The sequence below is a fragment of the Lactuca virosa genome, chromosome 5 (genome assembly GCF_052849685.1).
Source record: "Lactuca virosa cultivar CGN04683 chromosome 5, Lactuca_virosa_CGN04683_v6, whole genome shotgun sequence".
NCBI classification, from domain to species: domain Eukaryota; kingdom Viridiplantae; phylum Streptophyta; class Magnoliopsida; order Asterales; family Asteraceae; genus Lactuca; species Lactuca virosa.
In genome coordinates, this window is record NC_136430.1 from 90,712,516 (window position 1) to 90,734,628 (window position 22,113).

The following is a 22,113-nucleotide window of genomic DNA, read 5'->3' on the forward strand; positions in this document are numbered from 1 at the left end:
CTAGATATCATATGGACTGAGACATGGATTATAATCATTCTCTCTGTCCATTTGTTGTTTCCTGATTTTTGATTTATGATGACTGATTGATTGAACAAATCAAATCAGTCCTGGCTTGGACAAGCACTCACATGTGTCATCGCTAAATCATCGAGGGGCCCACAGATATCGCTTTTATCCTGATGGTAAAAGGAATGGATAAACTTCGACTCATATGGCTTGTTCTACTACTTGTTGAATCATACACAAAGGCACGTTTTATAACATCGAGTTACCAAATGCATTTTCGTGCAATCAATGTATAACCAACTCATAGTAACAACTCATATCTCTAGGTTTGAAGAATATAAGATATTATCGTCTCATGATCACTCGTGATAAAATCCATGAAGTGATTCAAATGAGCGCAGGTTGAATCCAATACTCAAAACTTATGAGCACTCATGAGTGTTGTAGCACAACTTTATCCACCAACTTGGACCTCTACAAGCCAACCCATGACAGTCTTGATTCATATCTACTTCCAACATATGACCGACTGTGGATGGTTTGAATAACTTAATCATTCAGGAAGAGCGACTTAGTTATTCTGGAAGTCAAAACATGCAAAGTGAAACACAAGAATAAATGAATCAAATATGGTATCAAACCCTATGAATATAAATAAACACTTTTATTTATCACCATACTGATTACTCATTATTCATTGTTTCGGTTTTATCAACTTTATACTTGAATTAAAAACACTAGTTGTCCCATGCTCCAAGCATGTACACTATGTTTTTCTTAAACAATAGCTTTGCCATACACCAAGTATGCACTCTATGTTTGTCTATGATCCTTACTTTGTGAAATAAACCAATTGAACATAATTTCAATGATTCTAATTTCACACTCCCAAATCCTTATCTTAAATGTAAGAATTCCAAATTCCTATCATTTATCGAAATCTGTTTAGATTTTAAACTTATATGCATTGTTCCTCTTGTAATGATTATGCACAAAGCCACAAAGACTTGGCAATAATCATTACAGAGTATTCCAATGGAGAGCAATTCCATGGAAACGATGTCTCAAATTCAAAGTGCATTGCTTTGAACATGCTTCTTGCATTAAGTTTCTTTAACCTTACACAGATTACTTCCACCTATGAAGACAACTCTATATTCCCATTTTGACTACCACTTCTGAACAAGAGTTGCCTCTTTTCAGACTATGTCAATATGGTCCTTCCAATATTAACAGTATACTTCCAACTGTCCTTGAGCAACCAATCTTTGGTAAACCTTAGATTGTCCTCGACAATTGCTTAATCACTTTAGTCATATCCAATTCTAGACATTTTCCTCCTTAATGCCCCAAGGCATTTGGAAAATTCAGAAAGGATAAATATTATAGCACATGTAATCGATCTTGTACCCAAAGTAAATGGGACACAATTCATGATGTTTCACATAAAGACATGGTTCTAGACCAGTCTTTTTCCATAATAATTTTTTGTTTGCCATATTCTCAAAATCTGACTATGAAAAGGGATGACATAATCATAATCGAATTTTGAGAACGCAATATATATAATTTTCTTAAGTTGAACCAATCCAACATGAAATTCATATATATATATATATATATATATATATATATATATATATATATATATATATATATATATATATATATATATATATATATATTCTTGACTAAAGGTGATTAAAATCTCAATATAAGCTCTTTAGAATGATTATAAACTCAATCTAAGCTTTTTAGAATTGAAATGAAGTATAATTTTCTCCCCCTTAATTATAGCAAAACAACTTTTTCAATCCCTGCAGCCTCACGAATTGAAACTTTTGTTTTCTATAATTAACATTGCTAACTTGCAACACTAACAATAATTATCATGCTCCCACTAACATGATGATTATTAGCATAACACTTATGCTCCCACTAGCTTTGACATGTACTCAGAAATCAGCTGGACTTCTAGAAATCAATACTTTATTGACTTTCTTACCAAAGTTCAGATTTCTGATACGAGATGCTTTGATAAAACGTTATCAAAATCATACACCTTTCCTTAGATAGCATGCATGTGTATCTAAACAATTTCAGAACTATGAAAAGGGATGTCGTAATCATAGTCTCAATTGTTTAGACCTTTTGCCATCTGCTTCAAATCTACTAGGTGGAAGTGTTTCCTCACCATCATTTTCATGAATCGGAGAGAAACCTTATGACCCTTAGATTTTATGGTGTATGTGTTCTTATCCATGTGAATCGTCAAAACCATAGTCACAAGACAAGGATAATGACAAATCCAAACTCATATGGACTGAACTTATGCAATCTTAACTTCTTTCCACCTGGCAGTACAGGGCCTGCCATTGATTCCAAGTTGTTATGCAACCAATTGAGAACTTTCAGAACTCCTATGCAAAGCCAACTTTAACTGGAATGGGCACAGAATATGTCAGCACGATAGGTTATAAACCTCAAGTCGTGTGCTAGTGAACAACCTCAGGTTTTTATTCTTGATTAGTTCTTGAAATTCTTTTTAGGATCTTTAAGACTCCCACTATCCTCTTGACATATAAGACTATCTTGCCAAATATTCAAGAGATAGTGCGGATTCTTTATCAAGACAAACACTTCACACAATTGGCCTTAGTTGGTCTTTGTTTTATCCAAAACATCACAACTTACCAATTTCAAATGTACAAGAGTAGGACACTTTTACTCTTACATTTGACAAGTGTTTTAAACCTTTCTTTAAGATATGTCACTCAAGTTACAATCTTGGAGTATGACTCTAAGAATTGTTTTGGAACGAAGTATGACTCATCTTCCTGATCTAACCATTTCAACAATTCATGACTCCTCTTCTTAGTCATAAGAATGCACTAAGATGACCTTTAGAGGACTAATTGTGATATGATTTCTAAATCATTAAGATGATCACAAACATGATACTAAAGTACTCTCCCATCTTTTCAGATTTGAGAAACTTTTATCTTTCTGCCTAATTTGATTCTTCCCATTCGTTCTGCCATACATTGAGACTTTTCCAATGTTTCAGAATTATACTTAAACTTGTAAGTATAACCATATTTACTAAACTTTAGTAAATCAAATAGTCTTAACGAGCTTTGTGGTGGACATGACCAGTGCACAAGAATGTGTACTCGATCCCTTTAGTCCTTCACTTGACTCACACATCCATGTGAACAAGTAATTAGTCTTGATTTTCCAATGCTTGAAAGTTCTCATTCATCATACTATTCAACTTGCATGATTCCAAGTTTCGGTCCAATTGAAACTTGGGCGATGAGGAACTTTCCTGATTTGGTAAATTTAGACACTACCACAAATGAAAGAATCAAATCCATTTTCCAATATTGTTGTCAGTGGAATCATATAAGCAACAATTTTCCATAAATGCCATTGTAAGGATACTTCAAATAAATAAAATTAAACAATTTTATTTTATTTTAAAACTTTGCGGAAAAACTTATCCTTACAATCCACATGGAAAATTGTTGTTATCTATTCCTTAGCAATATATCATAACTTCTTAAGCAACTGCTCAAAATTCTGATGCGATCGAAATCCACCTTCGCGATCAGAATCAGCATATACTTCCTTTAAGATTTCTCTCTATTCTTTGATTCTTAAAACATCAACATGTGACCCAGTCACATCATGTAATGAGGATCTCAGAATAGAACTTAACAGAGTTAGATAATAGGCTCTACCTGATGTAGAGTCAAACTTATTGACTTTAACATCCTTAGGTAAATTTGGCAGCTTTGCAATCAAAGCCCCTTCCTTTGGCAAAATAAACGTATGGACCCTTTGGTAATGGGACTATCTCAGACTTAGCCTTTCTCTTTTTATCGTTGAGCTCCTATTAATGAGATCTTCATTTCTCATTTAGGTTGCATCGGCCAAAAATTCAGCTCCTATTAATGAGATGTTCATTTCTCATTTAGGTTGCATCGGCCAAATATTAATCGATCTAAAATTCGAATTCCGGGTTGTGCTATTAATGTTATGCCAAATCTTAGAAAAATCATAAATTCCTCATACGAAGTCATATTCGGGCATTCTTTGTATGCACGCTCTCGGTTTAGCGTATACTACAACTTTCGTTTAGATCGCTAAGGCTAAAAAGTAATTTATCAAAAATTCACTTTTTACGTTACACGGTGTCATGCCGGTTTTGCCGTAAAACTCCGACGAGTCATAACTTCTTCGTTATAACTCGGATTTCGGCGTTCTTTATATGTACGCAACCCTTGTGACATATACTATAACTTAGTTAAGATTGTTCCTTATAAATAATATTTTATTAAAAAGTCATTTCTGACGCTTATTGTCTCTAATTTGACTAGCCCGAATCTATGGGCGTTACACTTCTGGACCGTCGTCGGTCTCCACAACGATCAACTGACAACCTTCATCATCGGTGTTATCATTACAACATCATCCAACTTCTTATCCTCGATGCAAGAAGCAAAGAAGCAGATCAGACAGATAAGGCGTCGGAGATGAATCGTCGTCGTATGCACCACTTCCGACACTGTGTTCGCTACTTTTGCTTACATACACCAGTTCCAGCCTATCACGATCGACGATCTGGTCCTTGACTCGGTCATCCAGAAAGGTCTGTAACTCGTTTCGTTGTCGCAAAAAACGCCATTTTTAGAAGAAATTTGTACTGTAAGTCTCGCTCTTAATTTTTATCCAAACAATTTGATGTAATGGAAAAATTAACAAAAAGGATAGCAAATGCACAGTTTGCTGGGAATTGATTTTTCCAAAATCAATTCTTCAAAATTTATTATCAATAGAGCCATGGTACCGATTTTCTACGTTGGGCGTCAAGCGATTAAGATATATATTCATCTATGGATCACAGTGACGGTAATTTTCCTATGTACGATTAATTTTTCTAATTTTTATTGATTCCTAAATCCAAATCACATTCATCATCTCCATTGTTCTTCCTAAATGTTGTTCGAAGCCACGAAATAGGAATTCCACTAAGCATACATCAATACAAGGTCTTTTTTTATCACCTAAACATAATTGACTTTCATATTCTTCATTACATTACATCAATGCTTTTAACTTATTCTTAGTTTCTTACATTATAAATTCTGATTGGTCGATTGGTTGATTGTTTCTTTTTTAGGTTTATTATGCAGGAAGTGGTTATCATGCACTGAGCTTGTTCAAAGCTGACAGTATCATCAATAATACATTATGCTACTCTCCTTGAAATTTTACTTGATAAGTTTGTGGTAACTGCTAAATTTTATTATATTATTTACTATTTATAATATTGATACAATTTTAATGATTACTGACTTTTTTGGGATTTCAATTAAAGTTGTGCATAAGCATTTCTTATGCTGTTGTTGTTGCTCATGTAGATCAGACTACGAGGCGGACATTAGTTGTTATGCTTGTTGAACATGAACCTCTCTCCTCAAAGAAGGTTTAGGGTTTATTACTTATATATAAAGTTCAAAAATACAAGATATGCAAAACTGAATGAATGATATATATGACTGAATATGAATATATGATCCATACCACTTTTTTCGGGTTCTTCTGTTATTAGGAATTGTGGAAGAAAATGAAGCCCTTACAAAGGCAACTGGAAGTGGTGATACTGATCTTGTTTATCTTGTTCTCTTTCATATATGGCAAAAAGTATTGTTTTCTTATTTTCTATACACTTCCATTGTTATAATACTTGATTAATTATAAAACGCTAATTGATTAAACAATCTCTTTCAAGAAAAGTTTTTTTTGAATGAATGTTTGTCATCAGATGATCATATATTAAGGAATCTGCTGAATGGACCAAGTTGGAAATCTCTCATGCAATTTTCGTTTAAGTCTCAGCATGCATATGGTTGGTTTAGGTGAAGTCATATCATCACCAATCCATTCACATGTAAATCACATATGAAGTACATGTGATTCACATGTAAATCACAAGTGAATCACATATGAATTACATATGATTCACATGTAATTCACATATGAATCACATGTAAATTACATGTGATTCACTTGTAAATCACATGTGATTCACATATCAATCACATGTAGATCACAACTGAATCACATATGAATTACATGCGATTCACATGTAAATCATATGTTATTCACATATGAATTATGTCTATATGCATACATGCATTTTGAGTGAGTGTTCTTTGTTTTTTTTTAATTTTTCTTGTGAATTTCACATTTAAATCTTAAAAGATACAATCACATGTGAATATCACATTATATAATCACATGTGAATCTTACATGATATAATCACATGTGAATCTTACATGATATATACCTATGCATTTTGGTGAGTGTTCTTGGATTAATCTTTTTTTTTAATTTTCTTATAGATTTGGAAGAATTTGTGGAGAATATTAAAGAGGTGAAAAGTGATAAATTGAAGAAAATATAGAAATCTTGACACGAAGACATGAAAACGCTTTGTAATTTTGTAGCATTTTTTGTTTTTTATATTTTATTTTGTATCGAATAAAATATTTGTACTATTGTGTTTATAGATTAGTAATTAAAAATAGTTTTTTATGATTTTATTACGAATAATATAGTATAAGAAATATGCATATATGCACATAAAACGTTGATTTTTTTTTGTTAAAATAGTTACAGTTTTTTTTAAATATTCCAGGTTTTTTTTAAAAAAATTATTGTTTTTTTTAAATGTAGTTTAAAAAAAATATTATTTCATTTTTTTTATTAAAATTCATGTTTTCTTAAAAAAATTAAAAAATCTGTATTTTTTAAAGAATTGAAAATAATTACTTTTATAAAAAAGATCCAAAATTTTGATTTATTATGTTAATTTTTAGACATTTTTATTAATATTTCCAATAATATAAAATATTAAGCATTAAAGGAGATTGATAAGATGACAATCATGCCCTTAATAAATTAATATTGATCTAACGCTCCACCTTAGTTTTCGAAAAACTATGAGTACTCAACAGATCTCATATATATATATATATATATATATATATATATATATATATATATATATATATATATATATATATATATATATATATATATAATTCATTAAAAAGGTGATTTACACTTACTATTTTCTTGGTTAGAAGGATAACGTGAATGGTACACGACCTCAACCCGTCACAGACGTAATTCACATCTAACTTCTCATACGATAATCTTACATAAATGATTTTCTATAATTTGTGACGACATCCACTACATAAGGGCACCCAAGGGTGGTGAAACGGTATGGGGTTTTCAAGCCTTTGAGACCTCCAGTTAGGCAACCCATCCATGCCGGGCAACAAAGGGACTCTAGAACGTTTGCTGAAGTTGCTAGAGGTAATCAGAATCTAGTTGGTGCCACTAATAATCCTATTATTACTCTATCTAGTATTCATGAGCTGAACGATTGGGTTGCTAAGGATGTATTGGTTGGAGAAGCCAAATGTTTTGACTCTTTATGTAATTTTCCATCCCTGGTGGCCTTAGAGGGTTACGATGTGGTGGAGACTAAGTATCTGGGAGGTATGCAGATATTAATCAAATTCAAATCAGATGGGGCAGCAAGAATCTTTAAATCCAATAAAAGCAAATGGCTTCGTTGGTTCAGTTGGGTGGAGCCCTATGGGAAAAAGTGCGCTCGTTATGAACGAATTGCATGGCTAAAAATTACCGGAATCCCTTTTCTGGCTTGGGATGAATCTAATTTCACGGCTATTGCCGGAAATTTTGGGAAGGTTCTAGTGAATGCCAGTCCTGTATGGAATTGCTCAGATGTGTCTCATGGGAATGTTTGCATTCTCACTGCTATCCAAATGAGAATTAATGAAGTTCTTGAGGTCAAGTTTGGAGATTCCTTGTTCAAGATCGGAGTTGCTGAGTTTAATGATGACTGATCTCCTTTCAAGACAACTGTTTCAGGGTCGGTGTTGGGCTCTAGCGACGAGGAAGATGATGGCGATGGAGTTTCATATACATGGCATCAAGATGGAATGGACTTGGAGGATGGAGAAATTGAAATTGATCGAAACCTGAATTGTGACAGAGGCGGGGGTTCACCAATTGCTCCGGCAGTTCCCATCGACGGTGGCACAGATGAGACGATCCAATCCACAAACGTGCTGGAAGTCGATGAGTCTCAGAAAATAAAGGAGGGTTGCACCAACAGATTGTCGGCTATGGTTGATTCCCATGCAGGTATTAATTACCCACACAATAAGTCCTCTGATCTTGGTATGAATTTGAACGAAGCAGGTCGTAGGTCGGACGATCTAGTAATCGAGGAAGACTCTTATATTGGGCCTTGCCAGCCTGAGCCCAATTCCTTGCCTGGGTCAAACAAGGCGTCTAGTAGCCCAGACTTTGAGTTAGGCGACTCTGCACTTAAGAGAAGGCGTACCAAATTTAAGAAAGCAAGTAAAAATCAAGGGGAGATGCCCCAATCTTCAATTCCGTTAGCAGATCAGCATAGCTCAGATAAGTTACTGGATAAAAATCCTTTATCTTCCATTGATTTGAATCGGTGTGACTCACCTTCCCACACATCTGGTATCAATGGTAGAAATACAGGTTCTCCTTCCCATTCCTCCTCTTATTCTACCGGATTATTACATACTGTAGATGTGGGCAATCAGGTTGGGTTTCAAGTTGAAATGGGTAGTCATGCATTGTTGGATGTCGTTAACGGAGGAGGTGTTAAAAGGGTATCATCATGAATGTGCTTTCTTTAAATATACAGGGTATGGGCTGCTCTAGCAAAATTGAGTGGCTCAAAAGGCTGAAAAAAGAATTGAAGTTTTCATTTTGTGGGATTCAAGAATCTAGATTATCCTCTCTTCCTTTTGGCATCTGTAATTGGTGGGGTTTGGAGAATGTTGGTGTTGATTTTGTTGAATCAAATGGCAGATCAGGGGGGCTTATTTGTTTTTGGGACAAATCCTTATTTCATGATATTGCAATTATTAAATCCAGATATTTCATGCCTATTGTTGGATACTGGACCGACATACAGGGAGAAACGATCTTTGTCAATATTTATTCCCCGCAACCCCCATCAGATTAAAAAATTCTTTGGGACAATCTATTGAATCTCATGAAATCTAGACCTGGTAATTGGGTATTGTTTGGGGATTTTAATGTTGTGAGGAGACCGGATGAATGGTTTAATTCCAACTTCTGCCCCTTTGTTGCGGCTACCTTCAATAAATTCATTGCAGATGCGGGACTTTTGGATCTCAACATGGGTGGCAGGCGCTTCACTTATTTTTGCGATGACGGGTATAAATTGAGCAAGCTAGATCATTTTTTGGTTTTCCCCAATTTCCTGATTTCCTTCCCATCTGCTTATGTCACTGCTCTTCCAAGAGAATATTCCGATCACTCCCCGATCAATCTCCGCACCGAGCTATTGGATTTCGGTCCACATCCATTTCTCTTTTTTAATTTGTGGCTTTTTAAGGATTAACTCGAAAGGGTTGTTATTCATGCCTGGAGCAACTTCGTTGGCGATGGGACTCCCGACCGATACCTATCTGATAAATTGTGTTTTGTAAAAAATGTCATTAAAGAATGGAAACGTGTTGATTCTGAAAAAGAAAATCAGGAATTGAATGATATAAGGAAAATATTGAATGTTTTGGATGCTTTGGCTGAATATAGGCAGCTACACCTGACTGAAATAGGTGAATGGCGGAAGAATAAACGTCTGATGGAGCTGGAAAAAATTAAAAGTCTTGATATTAGACAGAAATCAAAAGTCAAATGGATCTTGGATGGGGATGAGAATTCAAGTTTCTTCAACAAAGCGATCAAAATCAAGAATAGGAGGAATAATATTCAGGGGCTTATGATTAACGGGCATTGCATCACTGTTCTCGATTGCATTAAACGGCAAACTTTTAAATTTTTTTCCTCTAAATTCAGGGAGTCTCGGCATGATAGGCCTCTTCTTATTAATCCTAATTTTAAGCAGTTAGGTGAGGGAGATATAGCTCTTTTGGATGCACCGTTCGAGCTTAATGAGGTGAAGGAGGCTGTGTGGAACTGTGGTAGCGAGAAAGCACCGGGCCCCGACGGTTTCACATTCAAATTTATTAAACATTTCTGGCCTATTATGTAGGATGATGTTATGCGTTGTGTCAAGCCTTTCGATAACTATGGCGTTTTGGCAAGAGGCAGTAACTCCTCTTTTCTTACCTTATTACCGAAGACTAAGGACCCGCTTTCTCTTGTTGATTTCGTCCTATTAGCCTTATCGGTTGTGTGTACAAAGTTATTGCTAAAGTGCTCGCTGCAAGATTAAAGAAGGTCATTAGCTCGGTGATTGATAGTGTTCAAACGACTTTTATTGAAGGTCGGAGCATCTTGGATGGTCCCATGATCATCAACGAGGTGTGCACGTGGGCAAAAAAAGTAAAACACAAGACTTTTCTTTTTAAGGTCGACTTCGACAAAGCTTTCGACTCGATTACTTGGAGCTACCTTGATTCGGTGATGGTCCAAATGGGCTTTAGTAATACTTGGCGATTTTGGATCAAAGGTTGTCTTGCTTCGTTAAGAGCGTCAGTTCTTATTAATGGTGCTGCCACGAAAGAATTTCCTATTACTAAAGGAGTGCGTCAAGGAGACCCTCTCTCTCCCTTCCTTTTCATTATAACCATGGAGGGGCTTAATGTTGCCTTAAAATCCGCTTGCCAAAAATCACTATTTAAAGGTATAAAAATTCCCAAAGATGGTCCCGAGATCTCCCATCTTTTCTACGCTGATGGTGCTATTTTTATGGGAGAATGGACCAATACAAATCTCGTTAACTTGGCTCGGGTTCTTAGATGTTTTCACGCGGCCTCCGGTCTTAAAGTTAACTTTCACAAATCTAAAATCTTTGGGATTGGAGTTGCAGACTCTGAGATTGCTAGATGTGCAGCCATCATCGGATGTGAGGCTGCCAGTTTACCGTTCAACTATCTCGGTGTCCCGGTGGGGGCCAACATGGCGTTAAAAAGAAACTGGATGCCGGTTATCGATCGGGTGCACAAAAGGCTTGCTTCATGGAAAGCTAATTTTCTTTCTTTTGGCGATGACTTTGACTAAAGCGGTCCTTGGTAGTCTTCCCTTGTCTTTTTTATCCATCTTTAAAGCCCCAAAAGTGGTTGTTGAGAATTTGGAGAAAATTAGAAGAAAGTTCCTATGGGGCGGTCTTGGAGAGAAGAATAAAATTTGTTGGGTGGCCTGGGATGTGATTCTTGGCCCTAAGAATTTGGGAGGACTTGGCATCGGTTCTCTATTTGCTATGAATCGTGCTCTCTTGGTTAAATGGATATGGCGTTATAAATCTCAACCCAACGACCTATGGAGACATGTGGTACACGGTATTCACAATTTGGGTAGGAAACCGTTTGAAAAATGGGGTAAAAAATCGTTGCCAGGGGCTTGGATGGATGTGGTGAAAGCCGGGATGGAATTGGATGAGCTTGGAATTACATTTTCTTCTTTGTTCGACATTCACATTGGTGATGGTTCGGATACCTTATTTTGGTATGATAATTGGACCGGCCAAGGATCTTTGGCCTCGATTTGTCCTCGCCTTATAAATCTTGATAAAAAGAAATCAACTTTCGTTTCTGAGCGGCTCTGTGGCAATCAACCAAACTGGAATTGGAAAAGGGCGGTCATGGATCAAATGGAGGCGACTGATTTTATCAAGTTGGAAGGCATTATTATGGGGGCTCATACTTCAAGTGGTGCAGATACTTGGAGATCCAAACTGTCGAAAGATGGTTCTTTCTTTGTCCGCGACCTAAGGCAGCTGATCAATTTAAAGGTCACCCGTCCAGTTCAAAATCCAACTATGTGGATCTCCTTGGTGCCGACAAACGTGATTTGTTTTGTTTGGAGAGCTTGTTTAGATCGAATCCCTACTTCGACGGCTCTGGCTATGAGAGAAGTTAATATCACGATCTCGTCTTGTCATTCCTGTAATGATGGGATGGATGAAGCTAACCACATTCTTGTTGATTGCCCGATCGCAAGAGGTGCGCTGAGTTGGATCCTAAACTGGTGTCAAATTTCAGGTCAGCAATTCAATTCGGTGGCTGAGTTAGTGGGATTTGCTGCACAATGAGGGAGGTGTCCAAAGAAGAGACAAATTTTCATTGCTATCATTTATGGTTTTCTATGGTGTGGATGGAAAGCTAGGAATGCAAAAGTCTTCGATAATGCTAGGACTTCGTTAAATTTGACGGATAGCATAATCACCTTGGTGTTCAGTTGGGTAAAATATAGGGGCAAGTTTGGTGATTGTAATTGGTGTGTATGGAGTTGTAATCTTTTTGACATTTTGTAATTTATTTTTCTGTCCAGCCTTGTTTCTTTAAAGACTGGTGCTAATATATTTCCGCCGTTTCAAAAAACGATCAAATTTGCATATAACAAAATCAAATTGAATAAATGCTAAGCATAAATGGAAACAAATTCTCATTCCAATGTGATGCCATTATTGCCCCCTTTTTTCATATTTGTCACAACACATCTTCTTTATCTAATGAGATCTTAATGATTAGGATGTCTAACAAATACATTCCCACCTACCCTTTCCTTTTCTAAAACTAATTCTTTTTTGGTATTTTAATTAATTTAGTGAATTTAAAATACATGTCATTTTGGGTTGACCCCTTTTTACTGTAGTTTTGATATATTCATGATATCTTTCAAATTTATAAGATCTAAAAATTCATGATCACGGACATTTAAACTAAACAAAATATTCTTATATAAAAATATTCTTATATAATATCTAAATTCGTATTTTGATTTTTAGTAGAGGAAAGATACTTCATTTCATTAGGCTGATCTATGTGAGAGAAATAATGTGGATAAGTATGCTTAATGAATCGAAGATAAGTTTACCAAATTCGTAATTAACCAAGAATATTTGTTGTCAATCTATACAATATCATTCCACTCTCAAGTCTTAACCTTCCATTTCCAAGGGTATGATTTTTTTTAATATACTAATATAAGATTGAATTAAAAATATTTAAATCAACAGTAGATTAAATATCAATTCCATCACAATGCACAACTAGATTCCATATGTCTACTAAATACTAATATATTAAAATTTAAACCTCAATTAATTAATAATTGGTTGATTTAATTATGTTTTACTTTTGAATTGAAGGATGAACATTGAACAAGATAATATATATATATATATATATATATATATATATATATATATATATATATATATATATATATATATATATATATCGTTAGAAAGGCATGATAAGCAGGTTGGAAGCCATAAAAAGCGCATTACTAGTATTTACAAAGCCCAAATGTTATTTTTAGAGGAAGTATATAATTATTGTAAATAGTTTTTAGATCCTATTTAATATGTTTATTATGTGTAAAATAAATACCATAAACAAGCAATCTAGATATTAATTATTTTTTTCAAAACTAGCTGTTCACTTAAAGCTTAATTTTTTATTAAAGTTTTAAAAATATTCGGTAAAAATAATTATAAACTTCTAAAGATATGAAATTATATAAAATTTAAAATTTAAAAGTTTTTAGTAGCTAAAACTTCCAAAAACTATTTAAACATAGCTCTTGTAACATAAATGTTTTATTTAAAATAATAATCTTAAGGTGATACTACCGAACAATTTTTTTTTTAATTCCAAATTATTCTAAAACTTTCAAAAGTTGGTTGTCGACATACCTAAATAGATAATTGATCCCATATATTTGCAGTAGATCTTCCTATTTCTCCACTAATCTCTCTCTCTCTCTCTCTCTCTCTCTCTCTCTCTCTCTCAAATCGTTATCTCTGTCAGAGAGTGAGATTAGAACCTCGAAGCAGCAAGCATGGAAAGATCATGGAATGAAGAACTCCCAGATTGTCGCTATGAACAGAAGCAACCAAGTTTGATCAAACCCAACAGCCCCACCCCAAATCACATTCTTTATCTCTCCAATATCGATGATCAAAAGTTCCTTAGATTCTCAATTAAATATATTTATCTTTTTCAAAACTGTGTAGCCGTCGATCTCCTCAAATCTTCTCTCTCTAAGGTTCTTGTAGATTACTATCCATTGGCGGGCAGACTGAAACCCCTACACCTTGCTCATGAAGAACATGACGACGACGATGAGAAGCTTCAGGTTGAGTGTAATGGCGAAGGTGCTGTTTTTGCAGAAGCATACATGGATATCACTGCTCAGCACTTCCTTCAGCTTTCCCACAAACCAAATAAGTCTTGGAGGAAACTGCTTTTTCGGGTTGATGCTCGCACTTTTGTAGAAACTCCTCCTCTTGTTGTTCAGGTGAGTTCTTTTCGCCACCCGATCGATCGAGCCTATAATTTCTCTATTTAATTAACTACTTGTCATTAATCTTAATTTTTGAACATCAAGGTGCCTCTCGTTCAATTCTTTAAAACAATTTATTAACCAATTGCTAAGTTTCAAAAAGCACTGCCAATCACACTTCAATTTATCTAAAAGAGTTAGAAATTGTGATTTAATTCCATCTGATTTCTTAAAATTGTATGTTTAATTGAGTGACTAATATTATAAAAGTCCTAAATTTTTAACGCTTAATTGGAAAAAGCCATAATATTTTTTTTTATTATCGCTATGGCCACAACTTTCTTGTAAAATTATCGCTCTAATTCATTTAACGAGTTTCATGGTTAATTTGGTTAATTTTTTTTGCAAAATCAGTCTTAAAAATTCAAATTTGGTTCTGAGGTTTGCAAAAAATTACACCACATTGTTTTTTAACATTATTTTTCGTTTTTTGTATACTTTATTTATTTTCGGGTTTTTTTTATAAATATATATACATTTTTTTTTCTTTTTTATATATATACTTTATTTATTTTTTTTTTTAACTTTATTTTTCAACAATTTGATTTTTTTTACCTTTTGTTTTCTAGTTTTTTAGTGTATATATAGAGTATGTTAGAGTTTTTTTTTTAGTTTTTTTCATTTTTCTTTTCGTATTATATTTTAATTTTTTCATCTTTTTATTTTTCTTATTTGTTTTCCAATTATTTGTTTTTTTTTGTATTTTTAACTTTTTATTGACCTTTTTCAAAAAATATTAAATGTATTAATATATTAGAGTATATTACAATTTTGATCATTTATAATTTTTGTAATTTTTTTATTTTTATTCAAGTAAATAAAATAGTTATGTTTATATTTGTAATTTCGGCCCAACTTATTTTCTTTAGTGCTACTATATTTACGTTATGAAAAAATGAAAATTAAAAAAAAGTTAGCTTGTTTATTGAGAATTAGTGTTTCAATGTGTTACATAACTTGCAAATTGACTCATATTTTTATATGTGATATCAATAGTTTAAAACTTTAAATTGAAGATAATATTTTTCAATTTGATAATAGACTAAAAGAAAGAACAAAAAATATAATAGTCGGTCTTTATAAAAAACTTGTTAGAGCAATTTAAATTGAATTCAAGTTCGTTTACTTGAATCTAAATAAATAAAAACATTAGAAAAACCATAAATAACTAAAATAGAAAAAATAGAAAAAAAAGGTAAAAAGTTAATAAAATATCAAATTGTTGAAAAATAAAGTTAAAAATGAAAATAAATAAAGTACATAAAAAAAGAAAATAAAAAATTTATATATATTTATAAAAAAACCGAAAATAAATAAAGTATTAAAAAAACAAAAAATAAAGTTAAAGAACCATGTAGTGTAATTTTTTGCAAACCTCAGCAACCAAATTTGAACTGTTTAGGACTGATTTTGCAAAAAAGTTAACCAAGTTAACCATGACTCTCGTTAAGTGGGCTAAAGTGATAATTCTGCGAGAAAGTTGTGGCCATAGCAATATTAAAAAAAATATTAGAGTATTTTTTCAATTACGCCTTAAAAATATAAGACTTTTATAATATTAGTCCTTAATGAGTGCACATATATATATATATATATATATATATATATATATATATATATATATATATATATATATATATATATATATATATATATATATATATAGGTTTAGGTTCTATGGAAAACAAAAAACCCTCAAAATAAAAAAAAAATGCATAAAAAAAATACTTAGAAATCACAAAACTTTTTTTTGAGTTTTTTTATAAACAATCGTAGATTTTTCTTAAAATTCACTGAAAAAATAAAAAAGTGGTTTTTTTGTTTTTATAAAAAAAAAATTTCAAAATTTTTTTCAGCGAATTTCTATAGAAAGCTGCGATTTTTTATAAAAAAATTCAAAAAAAAGTTTTGTGATCTCTAACTATTTTTTTATGCATTTTTTTATGATTTTTAGGGTTTTTGTTTTCCAAATAACCCTTCCCTATATATATATATATATATATATATATATATATGGAAAAGTGAATATACCCTTAATGGTTTAGGTACCCAAACTCACCATATTACGTCGTTTTGTATCACATATAAACATTTTAATTGTCCAATGTTCTTCTAAATCAACTTCTAAATTGATTTAATTCCTAGATTTTTATAGATTTTATATTTATTTTCCTCTTACATAATTCTCATTTTTAACTATAATATATATACCTTAGTTGGTGTTCGACATAAAAATGTGATGTAAGATTAATATAATATTGAAATTTCGAAAATCTTGATAGTAAATCAAGTTAGGGGTTGAAGTTTAAGAGCATTATGATGAATATATCAAACGAAACGACGTATTAAGATGGGTTTGAGTACTTAAGATTATATACCCTTAAGGGTATATTCACTTTTCTTTTATATATATATATATATATATATATATATATATATATATATATATATATATATATATATATATATATATATATATATATATATTAAAAATTAATAAAAGATAAAAAAAAATTGTAATTTTATAAAAATCATTGTCTCAATTTTAATGTTAATTTATGGATACCTAAATATTATAAATTTAATATATTCAAAATGATATATTTGATAAAATAACATTCCAAAATGGATATAATCAACAATGGTTATTGTCTTCTCGATTTTATAATTATTTTTTGTTTATATATATATATATATATATATATATATATATATATATATATATATATATATATATATATATATATATATATATATATATAAAATATGTATTAAATTTGAAATTTGAATTTTGAATTAAGTTGTGATATTTTCTAATATATAAAAAAACCACCTACAATTGATTAGAATATTTATTTTATTATTATATCTTAATAAACTTTATTTTATTGACATATTATGAGAAAATATAAATAATTTGAAATCTTTTGTAATAAATAATTTTTTTTATTACATGTCACACTGTCATTCATTTAAACATATGTAACTTTGTAGCTATATAATTAACTTTTATATAAACTCGTGGTTTCCATGGGTTTCTAAAAGATGAATTTTTGAAATAATACTCTAGAAAAATGACATAGGGCACAAACTATTTTTATTTATTAGGTAGTATATATATATATATATATATATATATATATATATATATATATATATATATATATATATATATATATATATATATATAATCTGATGCATGTTCGTCCAATGTACCAATCTATAACCCTTGTTGTGGTCATCGATCACTTTAAATTTCGACGTTTTGGATAGGTTTCTTGGTTAATTGATTAATAATAGTTCTCTATAGAACTTATATATATATATATATATATATATATATATATATATATATATATATATATATATATATATATATATATATATCATACTATATTATAAATGAAACATTTTCCTTTCACCACATTCATTTGAAACTTCCATTACTTTTCAATTTCTTTCTAATAATAATTATAAGTTGGTTAATAAGGTTAAATAAATATCAAAATTAAAGTATAATCATATATAAACTAAAGTTCAATATTAAAATAATATATTTACTTCTACTTATAAAGTTATGTTTTTTTAACTTTTAACATATTATACTTAATTTATTAGTTTTAATATAGTATTGGATGTAAACCATTATCATTTTAAAGATACAATTTTGAAACAATTTATATAAAATACTTCAATTATTAATTTAAATATAACATTACAGAGTCAACTTAAATATAAATTTTAGTTTAACTTAAACAACCCAAAAACTATTTTGAAAATAGTTAAAAGTGATAAATTGTAGTGTCTTTCTAATAATGATTATATGTTGGTTAATAAAGTTAAATAAATATCAAACCTAAAGTGTAATCATAAATAAACTAAATTTCGATTTTAAATAATATCTTTACTTCTACTTATAAAGTTATGTATTTAACTTTTAATATATTATATACTTAATTTACTAGATTTAAAATGTTATTCTATATAAACCATTATCAGTTTAAAGCTACAACTTTTGAACAGTTTGGACAAAATACTTAAATTATTAATTTAAATATAACATTACGGTATCAACTTAAATATAAATTTCAGTTCCACTTAAAAATCCAAAGAATATTTTATAAATAGTTAAAAATGATAAATTGTAGTGATAAATGCAAAAACTAAATTGTAATCTCAATTTCACTAAAATACTTCCTAAAGATATTTTTTTAATCGTTAAAAATTTTCAAATAAGTAGCTTAAAATAACTTATAATAACAATAGTTAAATATAACTCTATATTAATGATTATATTGTTACCTTTAAAATAAATAAAAAAACAATGTTTGACGTTTAAAAAATTATAATGATAGAAATTAAAACATTAAGCAAATAAATTTTAAAAAATTAATTAACAATAACAACAACTATAAATAACATTAAACAATATATTATATTTAAATTTATTCATGTATAGCTCGCGGGTAAAAGTCATTCAAACGGTTGATTAAACTATAATATTAAAATCTCATATTATATTTCTATTTATAAAATTATGATTTTAACTTTTTAACATATCATAGTTAAGTTAATTGTTTAAATATGTTGTCGTATGTGAGCAATTATCATTTTAAAGTCACAACATTTGTATAATTTATGAGATGGTGCAAAATAGTTAAATTATTAATGTCAATATAATTATTAAACAATGAACTTAAATCAAAATTTCAGTTAAACATGAAAAAAATCGAGTGACTGTTTTATAAATAGTTAAAGATTATAAATTGTAGTGTTAAACCTAAATTCTAATCCTAAATTAACAAAAAAACCATGAACTATTTTTGATAATCATTAACAATTTTTAAATAAACAGTTTAAAAATAACTTACAATAAGAATAGTTAAAAGTAATATTGTATAAAATATTATAACATTTTCTTTAAAAACAAAAATAATGTTTTTTGTTTTAAATAACTACAATTATAGAAACTAAAAATATTCATCAAATAAATTTTAAAAACATTAAATTTCTAAAACCAAATTAAAATAATTAAGAGTTTCGAAATACGTTATTTTAAATAACTTACAACAACAATAGTTAAAAGTAAAATTATATACAAAAATTATATTGTTGTCTTTAAAAACAAAAACGATGTTTGATGTTTTAAATAATTACAATGATAGAAATTAAAATCTTAAGCAAATAAAGTTTTTAAAATTAATTAATCATAACAACACCTATAAACTTCATTAAATCATATATTATATTTCATTTTATTCATAAGTAACTTGCAGGTAGACGTCATTAAGACACTTAGGATTATACAATTTTAAAAGATATCATTATGATATAATTCAAAACAAAAATGTTTATACCAACTTATTATAAGATTTATTATATAAAAGCTAATAACAATGTCATTGATATATTTAAAAAACATATATTTGTAAAAATTTCAAATATATTGTTGTATTATGCGCAACGCGCGGGTATTCGCCTAGTATATATATAAAGGAAAAGTGAATATGCCCTACAAGGTATATAAGTTTAGGTACCAAAATCACCATACTACATCGTTTTGTATCATATATGCATTATAATCGTTTAAAATTCTAAAAATTCAACTCCTAACTTGATTTACTTGCAAGATTTTTAGAAATTTCACCACCATCTTCATCTTACTTAATTTTCATTTGCAACTATAATATATATAGTATGGTAGGTGTTCGACATAAAGATGTGATGTAAGAGGAAGATAATAGTGAAATTTCGAAAATCTTGGAAATAAATCAAGTTAAGGGTTGAAGTTTAAGAACATTGTAATGCATATATGATACAAAACGACCTAGTATGTATATATATATATATATATATATATATATATATATATATATATATATATATATAATAAGAGTTTGAATATATCTCCATCAAAATTGTTTAATATATCTAATTTTATTAAACTAACTTCCTATTATTTCCTTGGATGATTTGATTGCAGGTGACGAAACTTCGATGTGGAGGAATGATTATGTGCACGGCCATCAACCACTGTTTATGCGACGGCATTGGTACATCTCAGTTCCTACATGCTTGGAGCCACCTTATCACCAAAGCTATTGACAGTCATCTACCAACACCATTCCATTCACGTCACTTGTTTAAGCCTCGGTCTCCTTCCTCACACTTACCACCTTTACTTCATCCTGCATTTACCAAAAATCATTCCAATACTGGGTTTTCCCTTAATCGATATTTACAATCTCAACTGCTCGTTCCTGCATCATTGACTTACACCACTTCCCATACCCTTCATCTCAAGTCTCTATGTGAACCATCTATTAAATGTACCACTTTTGAAGTCTTAGCATCTCATACGTGGCGTTCATGGGTTAAATCGCTTGATCTTGCACCATCTCTCGAAGTAAAGCTTTTATTCTCGATGAATATTCGGAATAAAGTAAAACCAGAGATTCCAAAAGGATATTACGGCAATGGGTTTGTGTTGGCTTGTGCCAAATCCACTGTACAAGAACTGGTTGATAGTAACTTGTATTATGTCGTGAAATTGGTGCAAGAAGCCAAGTCTACCCTAACTGACGACTGTGTAAATGGTATTGTAGAGTTATTAGAGGACAAAATTGTGACAACTGATCTCAGTGCAAGCTTAATTATATCACAATGGTCTAAGTTAGGGTTGGAGGACTTAAACTTTGGACAAGGTAAGCCATTACACATGGGTCCTCTTACTAGTGACATTTACTGCTTGTTTTTGCCGGTTATTGGTGATCCTAATGCTATTCGAGTTCTGGTATCCTTGCCTAAGAGTGTTGTTAGCAAATTCGAGTATTATATGAATGATTTTCTTAATACAAATAGTTTAGAAGCAAATGGAGATCATGAAAAAGGAAATTTATTGTTATAATTTTATGTTCAGTTACAAGGATGTGATAACATTGAATTAATGTTAGATTAACTTAATCGTAAATTACCATTAATAATAAACACATGTTATTGAACTTTTAATATTTTTCTTCTTTTGCATTCACATATTGTATATTCATATATGAGTGTGATTAATGATGACATTATTGTTAGTGCATATAACGAACCTATAAAGGTTATAGAGTTAATCGATAAAGGTAATTGGCTTTTGGAAAGATGGCTAAGTTACCAATTGTACTTCAAGAAGAGATTGAACAAATGGTTTCTAATGATGGGCAAGTAGTTCTCAAGCTAAAATGTTATCTATTTGGGGCATATCAAAAGGTAAAGGCAATAACAAGTTATACAAGTATTGCAAAAAATATATTCATAAAATTTGTGAGTGTTATAAATTCTATAATAAAGAAAAATGAGTTTCATAGATAAATCAAAGGGTAATCATGATTTTGAAACCATCCTCCTGACGTAGTTCCAACGATGAGGTTCCTGTTGTTACTATTGGAGGTGTGTCGATTGTGGTTATTGTTGGAATTATTGATGATGCTTGAGTTATTCATTAATCTTGCATATATGGTCATAGATAATGGAAAAATGATTACCTACAACGACAAAGAAGCTACCACATAATCACAGTTATATGATATGGCTACAGACTTTGATGTGATATAGGCGTTGTATTTTAATGTAGCCATAAGTACCAAAAGTGACATGAATATAGGAAACACTTTGAAAGTAAAAACGAACAT

General features: G+C 30.6%; 3 protein-coding genes across 3 annotated transcripts; all 3 read left to right on the forward strand.

The window, feature by feature from the left end:
• Nucleotides 1–9,155: 9,155 nt before the first annotated feature.
• On the forward strand, nucleotides 9,156–11,152 carry LOC145111465 (uncharacterized). Its single transcript, XM_079047739.1, has 4 exons — nucleotides 9,156–9,480; nucleotides 9,631–10,085; nucleotides 10,182–10,239; nucleotides 10,335–11,152. The coding sequence occupies exons 1-4, from the start codon at nucleotides 9,156–9,158 to the stop codon at nucleotides 11,150–11,152; spliced, it is 1,656 nt and encodes a 551-aa protein (XP_078903865.1).
• A 199-nt stretch (nucleotides 11,153–11,351) lies between these two features.
• On the forward strand, nucleotides 11,352–12,182 carry LOC145111466 (uncharacterized). The gene has a single exon (XM_079047740.1). The coding sequence runs from the start codon at nucleotides 11,352–11,354 to the stop codon at nucleotides 12,180–12,182; it is 831 nt and encodes a 276-aa protein (XP_078903866.1).
• A 1,654-nt stretch (nucleotides 12,183–13,836) lies between these two features.
• LOC145111135 (HXXXD-type acyl-transferase family protein) lies at nucleotides 13,837–21,441 on the forward strand. Its single transcript, XM_079047431.1, has 2 exons — nucleotides 13,837–14,395; nucleotides 20,424–21,441. Exons 1-2 carry the CDS (start codon nucleotides 13,937–13,939, stop codon nucleotides 21,345–21,347), a joined length of 1,383 nt encoding a protein of 460 aa, XP_078903557.1. The 5' UTR covers nucleotides 13,837–13,936; the 3' UTR covers nucleotides 21,348–21,441.
• The last annotated feature ends 672 nt before the right edge of the window (nucleotides 21,442–22,113 follow it).